This window comes from Carcharhinus amblyrhynchos, chromosome 2, assembly GCF_965287045.1.
Source record: "Carcharhinus amblyrhynchos chromosome 2, sCarAmb.v2.hapA, whole genome shotgun sequence".
Taxonomy (NCBI): domain Eukaryota; kingdom Metazoa; phylum Chordata; class Chondrichthyes; order Carcharhiniformes; family Carcharhinidae; genus Carcharhinus; species Carcharhinus amblyrhynchos.
Genome location: NC_137325.1, coordinates 91,228,030 through 91,238,698, shown reverse-complemented (window position 1 = coordinate 91,238,698; position 10,669 = coordinate 91,228,030). Strand labels below are relative to the sequence as shown.

The window sequence follows — 10,669 nt, the reverse complement described above, 5'->3', positions numbered from 1 at the left end:
GGCCTACTCCTGCTCCTAGTTCACACATTCTTATGTTCTTATATTATTCATTTTGTGTCAGCGCATTTGCACTGGAAGCTGCACATATTAATATGCAGGGCCTTATTCTTTGCAGATAGAATGAATCTGTATGTACATCTGTTTCAACTAAACAAGCAAGTGACAGCTATTCATTGACTCATTCCTCAGAGCAATGCCTTGACTAATCAGTGCCAAAATGCCTGGTTTAAATTTAAAACAATGCTTGGCAGTTAACTGTCAGTCGCCAAGCACTTGTGCGTTGCCCATGGCAATCCTAGTCCACTTGCCAATCAATCAGTGTCCTCTTCATATACAGAATAAATCATTGTTTTCCCCTTTATGTTTGTATTCTGGCAAAGTGTCTTTATGACTGCAAGACAAAAAGCTTCAACATGTGTCTTTTTTCAGCAATACTCAAGTTCTGGATTACCAAACATGTATTTATGAGATCAGGTTGCAAAAATTGATTTGTTTTCCATTTAAAATAGAAGACTGAATGGTAATCTGATTGAGGTGTTCAAATATTAAAAGGATTTGATAGGATAATGATAGGGCAGCATGATGGCACAGTAGTTAGCACTGCTGCCTCACAGTGCAAGAGACTCGGATTCAATTCCAGTTTTGAGTGACAGTGTGGAGTTTACATGTTCTCCTGGCTTGTGTGTGGGTTTCCTCTGGGTACTCTGGTTTCCTCCCACAATCTAAAGTTGTGCAGGTCAGGTGGATTGGTCATGCTAAATTGCCCCTTAGTATCCTAGATGTTAGGTTAGGGGAATGATGGGATAAATACATAGGGTTACGGGGATAGGCCCTATGAAATGGTGGACAAATCAGGAACAAGAGGACATAATCTTACAATTAGAGCTAGGCCATGCAGGCATACAATCAGAAACAATTTTTCATGGAAGGAGTGATGGAGGCTACCTCGCTAAATATATTTAAGACGCGGGTTGATAGGTTTTTGGTAGGCAAGGGAATTAAGGGTTATGGGGAGACAGTGGGAAAGTGGAACTGAGCCACTTCAGATCAGCCATGATTTTATTGAATGGCGGGGCAGGCTCGAAGGGCTAGATGGCCTACTCCTGCTCCTATTTCTTATGTTCTTATGTTAGAACTCTCTCTGCAGGTGATAAGAAAACTGAAACTCTTAAGAGTGAGTAGATAGATATCTGTCGCATAAAGCTATCGAGGGATAAAGAGTAAAGATGACAAGATGGAGTTGAGGTGCAGAACAATATGATCCAATTAAGTGATGGAGTAGGCTAAAGGGGCTGAATGGCCTACCCTCGTCCCTTTTGAATCCATGTCAAACTATTGAAAGTGCTTACCCCATAATGACCACATTGTAAAACCTTACTGCCAAACATGAGGGGTGGAGTGACATTTGTTTAAATTCAATAAAAATATATGGACATGAAATATATAACAGCATCCAATGTGAATACAAACATGTTAATTCTGAGTGCTGTTTTATTTAGGCAGAAAGGCTGTGCCTGGTTCTGTTCAATATCAAAACTGAAAACAACAAACAAGGAGACCTTCCAGCAACACTCTTGATCCTTAAAGACCTTGATTCCAAACAAAATGTTGCCATAGTTGTCTTTTTCAAACATCAGCACAGCATTTTAATCCAGCTAAGTGATCCAATGATTTCTGTCTTGCAAAAATGTTTTGCTACACAACTGAAGTCAGCTGCCAGCAATTGGATATCTAATTGAAATTTGAAATCTATTACATCTACTTCAATGCTTTTCGATCGTTTTTATTTCAGTTTTCTTTTTCAAAAATGAAAACATTATAGAGATCAAAGGTGTGTTAGTGTTCCGTGTCACTGTTGCTGTACTGTGAAGTACAAGGAGAGTAGATTTATTGCTGGAAAAGTAATGAAGTTATCACTGTATATCCATCTGCTTCTTGGGATAAATAGAATGTCAAGTCACGACTATGTTGTTTTGGCTCCAACCCAATTCTTCAAGTTCCTACTGGTACAACTATGTATTTAAGACCCAGCGAAAGTATTTTTCCACTTCATGCTGTACGATTACACCCACATGTAAGGAATAGCTAATCAGAGTCCCGACCGGAATTTATCACTAACTAGTCTAACCATTGTATAAATAATCCTGACTGCCCTCAGTGAGACTAGGTATTGTGAGTACGCTCCTTTTCTCCATCTGGCTTACTTACTGTGTTTCGATGTGTCTTTTAATGTACTGGAGCGTTCTGCTTGCGCTGCTTTCACCAATGATGCTGAAGGCATCTGGGCCGATCCGCTGCTTGCCCTGCACCGAAGACAGATTGGCGCATTGCCCACCCGTGGATAGTACGTGCACAGAGGAGGTGGTGAGGGAGCCCGGCTGTGGCTGCTGTCGGGTGTGCGCACTGTCTCGTGGCCAGCCGTGCGGGGTGTACACGGCACGTTGTGGCGCGGGGCTCCGCTGTTTTCCCCAGCTCGAAGAATCCAAACCTTTGGAGACACTCATGCAGGGACGGGGCATTTGCATGGAGCTATCTGAGGTTGAAAGGATTCAAGCATTACAAGCAGGTAACCTAGACAAATGCATGTACAATATGGTGATGGAATGGACCAACCTAATACGAAATAATTGATTTGTTCTTAGTAATATCACAATACACTGGTAATACTGCAGTAACAATGATTATTAAAATAAATGGAGATAATGTACAGTTGCTGGTTAAATTAGACTTTAATAACACTTAAAAATGCACTGTTTGTTTGCCTATCTGAAATTCCGACAAAAGAAGAAATTGCATAGGAAGTGAATATAGCTTCATGTCCTGGCCAATATTTATCCCTAAATTAGCACCTCAAAAGCATATTAACCTGCCATTGTCACGTTGTTGTCTGTGATAGATAGCTGTGCACAAATGAGCTGCCACATTTCCTACATTACACAGAGACTATACTTCAAAAGCATTTCATTGGCCGTAAAGCACTGTGAAATGTCTGGTGATCAGCAAAGGTGCTATATAAGTACAAGTCTTTCTCTCTATAAAGCCTTTGGTAAAATGTTACAACTCTGAGATGATCATAAATCATAAAAGCTGAAAGAAGTGTTGCGAACATCCTTTAGTGTCTGAAGCTTTGATCTTGCCGATGTGTGACCGCAGGAGTGTTTAGCTTACAGATTATTTGTTCCTGATGACAATACATCTTCAAATGCACACTTCATTTGCTGAATTCAAGGGAAATGATCAGAAACACACATTTAAGAAACAGAACTATAGCAGGGGGATAGTGTACTCAATTCTGCTGCATGCAATACAGAACTTATAGAATTTTATAACTGGTTAAAAAAAAACCACAAGGAAGGAATATTTTAGTTTCATTTAAACATCATAAGTATGTTAAAGTGGAGCTAAAAAGCACATGATCTTGTTCATTGCTCACAGTAACTATATAAAGCTTGAGTGTCTCACATTTCTGAGTTATCTGATCTTTACCCCCGCAGGTAGTGAAATCAGTATCATACTTGTCATCGTTTATGTACACTTGTAGAGTTCACTCATACAGTTCTCTCTCTGTGCAGACTGTGGCACAAAGAATGTTTCATGGAACTGTGCCATAAAGTCATAAGCTGCACACTAAATAAAAGAAAGAAAAGCAGACATTTTTGTTTAATATATTTTAAAATTATGATCTCTGGGCAAGCCAAATTAGAGCCAGATGCTTTTCAAAAGTTTGTTTATAGTCAGAAAAGATTAGCACAGTGTTTCTGTTCATATTAAATCCTGTTATGGTATTATCCATTCCTCATCTCACCCCATGTACACACACATACACACACACAGCTGGAACAACATGGCATTCACCGGCATTTAATGGAACTTCAGAATTTAAGATGAAAGATGCTGATGCATACAGAGATATAAGGACCTCCCGACTCATGAGGATTTCCAAGCCCTTTTTTCACTCCTGTGAAAAATGATTAGGACTCACTTGAGTATTTAAGAGTCGTAGATCTGTCTCACTTGTGAAATAACTTGAGAGAGGACATATGATTCAAGGTTTTCAGACAGCCAGAAAATTAGACAAATGTTAAGACATGTTTGAATATATCAACTCACGTAAGTTGAGTAAGATTTTGAAATGAGCAGTCTACAATTACAGTGATGTAGAATTTGGAAATGAATTGTTTCAAAAGGGATTAAAACAGGTTTATTGCTAAACAAAGGTGCAGGCAGCTATAAGCTTCAATCTAAGGTCAGCCAATCTAAAATGAACAGGAAATGAAAGAACCGTTGGAGTCTGCCCACTGAACGGCGATAATGAACCATACAGACAGGAAAGTCCCAGTTGTCATCCCATGTTGTACTGTATTAGCTGATAATGCCAATTGAGTGAAACGGAATATAGGATGTAATTCTCCCAAAAAGTAACAAAGTGTCAGGTTCAGTCAGAAAACTGATGTTTTCTCTCCAGGGAAACAGGTAGGTCTTCCGACGAGATCTTCCCACACTTTGCCATTTTTTTTGGAGGGGCTTGTATTTTGCACCATCATTGTGAGATGTGGGCCCGAAGCACACTAGTCAGCCCGGCTTCACAGAGATCTGAGAGATTTACTGAGAATATGACCGTTTTAGCGGGTCATATTGAGATAAAGCGTATGGGATCATAAATGGAGGTATCAACCACAAAACGAGGGAAGTTATGATGAACCTTTATAAAGCTCTGGTTAGGCCATGACTAGAGTGTCTTGTTCAGTTCTGATCACTGCACCTTAGGAAGGATGCAATTATCCTTGAGAGGGTACAGAGGAGATTTACCACAGTGGTTCGAAGGATGAGGGAATTTGGCTACAAGATTAGACTGGAGAAGCTGGGTCTGTTCTCTTTGGAGCAAAGGAGATTAAGGGGACTCTTGGTAGAGACGTACAAGACTATGATAATATAAGAACATAAGAAATAGGAGCAGGAGTAGGCCAACTAGCCCTTCGAACCTGCCCCGCCATTCAATAAGATCATGGCTGATCTGTCGTGGCTCAGTTCCACATTCCTGCCCTCTCCCCATAACCCTTAATCCCCTCTCTCATCAAAAACCCATCAACCCGCGTCTTAAAAATATTTAGCGAGGCAGCCTCCACCACTTCAACGGGCAGAGAATTCCAGAGATTCACCACCCTTTGAGTGAAGAAGTTCCTCCTCAACTCTGTTTTAAACCGCCCCCCCCCCTTTATCTTGAGGCTATGCCCCCTAGTCCTACTATCCTTTCTGAGCAGGAAGAGTCTCTCCACCTCTATCCTATCCATCCCATTCATCATCTTATACGTCTCAATGAGATCTCCCCTCATTCTTCTAAACTCTAACGAGTACAAGCCTAATCTATTCAGCCTCTCCTCATAGCTCAACCCCCTCAACTCCGGCATCAGCCTAGTAAACCTCCTCTGCACTCCCTCCAAGGCTAAAATATCCTTGCGTAAGTACGGCGCCCAAAACTGCACACAGTACTCCAGCTGCGGCCTCACCAATGCCCTATACAGCTGCAGCAAGACCTCCCTACTTTTATATTCAATCCCCCTCGCTATGAAGGCCAGCATCCCATTCGCCTTCCTGACCACCTGCTGCACCTGCAAGCTGGGTTTTTGCGACTCATGCACAAGGACCCCGATGATAAAGAAAAGCTGCTCCCATTAGCTGATCCTACAAGAAGGGTGGCATGGTGGCACAGTGGTTAGCACTTCTGCCTCACAGCGCCAGGGACCCGTGTTTGAAATCCAGCCTCGGGTTTCTGTGAGGAATTTGCACGTTTTCCTCATGTCTGCGTGGGTTTCCTCCAGGTGCTCCAGTTTCCTCCCACACACCAAAGATGTGAGGGTTAGATTGATTGGCTGTGCTAAATTACCCCTTAGTGTCAGTGGGACTAAGAGGGTAAATATGTGGGGTTGTGGAGATAGGACCTGGGTGGGATTGTTGATGGTGCAGGCTCAATGGACCAAATGGCCTCCTTCTGCATTGTAGATTCTATGAGTGGATATATATTTAAGGGTTTGGGAAGGAGATATGGGTCGATGTGAAGATGAACATTTAATACAGCCAGAAGGTGTAATGACTTGTAATGACTTGGAAACTCTGTGCCAACAAAGCTTGTGATCAATCAGCTCCCACCAGTTTCAGAACATGGAAGTAACCTAGGCAATGTTGACTTTCCAGCTATTTCTGTATGTTGGACAAGAAATGTTATGGTCATCCTCATAGCCTGGAAACATCAAAGATCTACTAATACAATGAACAAACCTATTCTAGTAACAGATCCAAGTATGTCTTTTTAATTAGGTTTGTGTATAATATCTTACATTTCACTGTCCCCTTTTAACTAAGCTAGTAAGTCTGAATTCTTTTGTTTGCTATAAGTGACATGTAATTGTTAAGCAGTCATGCTATGGAATGGATTTTCATGGATCAAGAAGAGTGGGAACGGAGGTGGGTAGGTGTGTAGATTTGTCTGCTAGTCAGCATGCCAGTTTGTCACGACCATCCTACCAACAAAAGCCACTTTTTGGAAGGGGATCTGATTTATCATTGTCACATGTATTAATATAGAGTGAAAAGTATTGTTTCTTGCAAGCTATAGAGCCAAAGCATGTCGTTCATAGAGAAGGAAAGGAGAGAGTACAGACATAGCTAAGGTGTCGAGAAAGATGAATCTAGTGTGAGGTAGGTCCATTCAAAAGTCTGATGACAATGGGGAAGAAGCTGACCTTGAGTTGGTTGGTTAGTGACCTCAGACTTTTGTATCTTTTTCACGACATTGGTTCAGCTGGCTGTCCATATGCTGGTTAGCAGGCCAATTTTAGGCTGTGGATCAGAGTCCAACTGGAATTTTCTAGTTGGCCTGCAGGTTCCCCTGCACTATCAGCTGCACACTTAATGACTGGTAGCCTCCCAGTAATAGACCGTGGTAACCCAACCTGCCTGCCCCCTCCACCTACCTAGCCTCAGCTGCAGCTCAAAACACAAATCCCTGCCCCAAGTGTCAGTTATGCTATTAACAGTTCTGCAGTCATCACTGACACTCAGTTTCTTCTTGTAACACATTTGTACTGATTGTAGCTCCCTTGTGCTTGTTTAATGTTTTGATAGGTCTGTGGTTGATTTGCGTCTCTAGCTGAGCCAGATTTTGTGCAGCAGCTATGCATTATAGAAACATCCAAATCACCATGATTTGGTTGGTTCCTATCAGTTTATTAGCCTATTTTTTGTATTTTTTTTCACATTAAGGGTTCGCTTATCAGGCATTCTCTATTGCTAATTTCAGTTATGAAAGTTCATTGCGGGGTGACTCTCCCAAAAAAATTCTAAATGTCGAATTCACATAACAACTGGAGTAAATGCCATTGGTTATTCAGCTGGAGTTTAAAAATGAAGCTCCCACACTCAGTGAATTGCAGAGTTCCTTTCCATGATTCAGATTAAAATGCTGTGGCTGGGGCCTATCAGAGGCTGGCAGCATAGTGCTGAGTAGGCCACTGTGCACAGGCCAATCTGTCAATGCTGAGATCGGCACATTCCCAATGGATGCTTTCTGCCCCCCTTCCGATTGCTGCGACCCCCAATCACTGCCTCCCATCCCACCCCCATGGCCTAATCGCTTGCCCCCCAAACATGCCTGGGACAGCCCTCAACCACCCCAGCAGGCTGACCTCCCCATCCCCACGGGGCAGCACAGTGGCACAGTGGTTAGCAATTCTGCCTCACAGCGCCAGGGACCCGGTTTCAATTCCAGCCTTGGATAACTATCTGTGTGGAATCTTCCCGTGTCTACGTGGAATTCCTCCACGTGCTCCGGTTTCCTCCCACAGTCCAAAGATGTGCAGGTGAAGTAAATTTGCCATGATAAATTGCTCCTTAGTGTCAGGGAGATTAGCAGGGTAAATACATGGGCCTACAGGGATAAGGGTGGGATTGTTGTTGGTGCAGGCTCGATGTGCCAAGTGGCCGCTTTCTGCATTGTAGGGATTCTATGATTTTATAATCCACCCCCCCACAGCCATGATCTCCCAATCCATCCTTTCCACCAACAGCCCCGACTCTCCCCCCCAATATCCCAAAACTCCCCCTGCAGAAAGACGCACCCTCACAATCCCGACCTCCCCACAGCTCCGACCCAACCCCAACCACTGGCCTCCCTCCCTCTGTCACTCAGACAGTGGGGAAAGGCTAGATTTCATTCTGGGCTGCTAGTGCTATTTAAATATATCTAAATTAGAAGCTGCATACATTATGCAGCTCCACATCAGAAATCCGGTGCTGGGAGATGGGCGGATGCCGAGCACGAATCGCATAAATCAACCACTGTCAACTCTCCTGGCCCACTGCGCTAAAAATGCAGCATAACAGGATAGGAGAATCACCACCCCCATATTTCTTTAACCAAAACGTAAGATTTTCCTAATTTAACTTGAGCAGTTATTTCTTTTAACTTTTTGCATTTTAATGGGGTTTAATGCAAAAATTATAGCCAAGCACAGAATTACATATCCTAGAATTGTTATATTACAGGGAGAGACCATTTAGTCTGTCATGTCTTAGCCAGCTCGCCTTTGGAGAAATTTATGAGCGCCATTGTCCCCCAACCTTCTCACCGTAGCCCTGTACATTCTTCTTTTTCAGATAACAGTCCAATTTCCTCTTGATTGCCTACTGAATCACTCTGTTGTTAACTCAGATAGATTCAACTATGTTTATAGAACTGGTTGTGTGAGCAGGTCTACTGATATTGTACAATAAAATGCATGGTCTGCCTAAGACCTCACAGCTGCCTGGATTTGCTCTATTGCCATGTGTGAGACAATTAATCTGAGCTTTACAAAGTAGGTTGCCCAATGTTTCTAGTCAGTAAAAACAAGTTTTCCATCCTCTGCAGGATGTCAATAACCTGATCAGAGCTTGTCTTCAACAGAGTCATTTTTGATTGACTGTGCAGAAACACGCCTGGCCAGATTTGTCATGTGATATTTTCTGCTGTGGTTCATTGAAGGATTTAAGTTTGAAGTACGCATTAAAGTGACTTTCAAAATAATTCACACGTGCCTTATGACAACAATGTCGTCACAAATGCTGTGTATTTTCCAGTAAGCTGTACAATTTGTACCAAAACATGAACCCCGGAGCTCAACTCTTCTCCCTCACCTTCCAACCTAACAACATTTGGAAGTCTCGATGACTTTTTTTTAAGTGTAGTCACTTATAATGTAGAATAGTGCAGCAGCCTCTTTATGCACATTAAGTTCCCAAACACAGCTAACAAAATCATCTGTTTCTTGGTGATTTTGTTGAGGAAAGAAGTATTGATCGTGCCAACAAGTGAACCTAAATCAGCTACAACAGCAGAAAAACAGAAAACTCAAGTGCTATGATGAGATGAGACCGACAATTGACTACAGGAATTGAATTTTGTGGAAGTAGGCATAAACTTGTTTTCTTAAAAAATTGTGGATTTTAACAAAAAATAACCAAAATGGTTTAAGATACCTTTGCAGGCTTTGTTGCACATATAAAAATAGACTTACGATAATGTGGATTATAACTTTTCATTCCCACCCAACTCTGGTCTTTGTTGAACTTGTCAGTGTACTTATACCCGCTTTGGAAATCTATATTTAGTTGTGAATACTGAAATCAGTGGAATGAAATCTGATGATAATGGGTGTCAATATGCTATTGCCTAGCTTGCATTGCTTCCCAAAACTGATTTCACACCTTTCAACACAAGGCTGATTTTGCAGACTAGTCACATGTAATTAAAACATCCTCTGTACCGCCTAAGGAAGGTCTGCTAATGAAATGCAGTAGTTATGGCAATCAAATTTATTTATTCAGCATTAATGCTTTACTTATAGTTTGATTTTTGGGGCTAGTGCTGTGAATCTGGGGTCAGTTACAAATTAAAATGTGCCTACTTTTGATAAAGTACTACCACAGAGCCCCATGTGAGGTGGGTGATGTGACTGTAACGTATGAACTCTATCCTGACTGAAGGTAGCCAATGCTCAGCTCTTGTTTTTTTGACGAGTACATTAATCCATGGGATTCCATAAATTCTTCCAGCCGTAAGAGTTGTGGGTATTGTTCATAAAGAAAGCTGTTAGAGAGTTGAAGTGTGGCTGTCAGGTGTATGTTTACAAAATGCTTCCTGAGAAAGGGTTAATTGATCATTCCTTTTAGTTCAAACCCAGAAATCAACATAGTTCTGAGTTAATCATCACCCTATCTTGTCTACCTCAGTTAGCTATTTAACCAAACTTTTCCAAGTTTTGATGTCCCTCAGAATACAAAATGGCTCTTTTATTCACTCCCCGCCCACTGCCCCCACTCCACCCCCACCTCTCCAGTCTTACAGTTTCCATATTTCCTGTGGCCAAGTCGGCAGACATGAGGTCTCCTCTGAGATCGCCAGAAATATCATTAGATGTAAGCCGGTAGGAGGTACACAAAAACAATTTGCAAATATCACTGACCTGATCTTTCTTCCCTTTTCTGTGAGGAAGGTTAAACCTGCAGCCCACCCTCCCCCATTTGCTATTGGCTACAAACATCAGTAGTTCAATGGTCTGTACCTGTGTCCCAAAGGAAAGCATTCCAGGTTTCCATTTTTCTGATCCAAAATCAATCTGACTTAAAAGTATTT

The 10,669-nt window shown here is 42.0% G+C and overlaps 1 protein-coding gene across 1 annotated transcript in view; it reads left to right on the top strand.

The window, feature by feature from the left end:
• Positions 1–2,071: 2,071 nt before the first annotated feature.
• igfbp1a (insulin-like growth factor binding protein 1a) overlaps positions 2,072–10,669 on the top strand; it is a 97,099-nt gene continuing 88,501 nt past the window's right edge. The window contains exon 1 of the mRNA XM_080209205.1: positions 2,072–2,566. Within this exon, the coding sequence (XP_080065331.1) occupies positions 2,218–2,566 (349 nt within the window). The 5' untranslated portion in view covers positions 2,072–2,217. The remainder of the gene's footprint in view (positions 2,567–10,669) is intronic.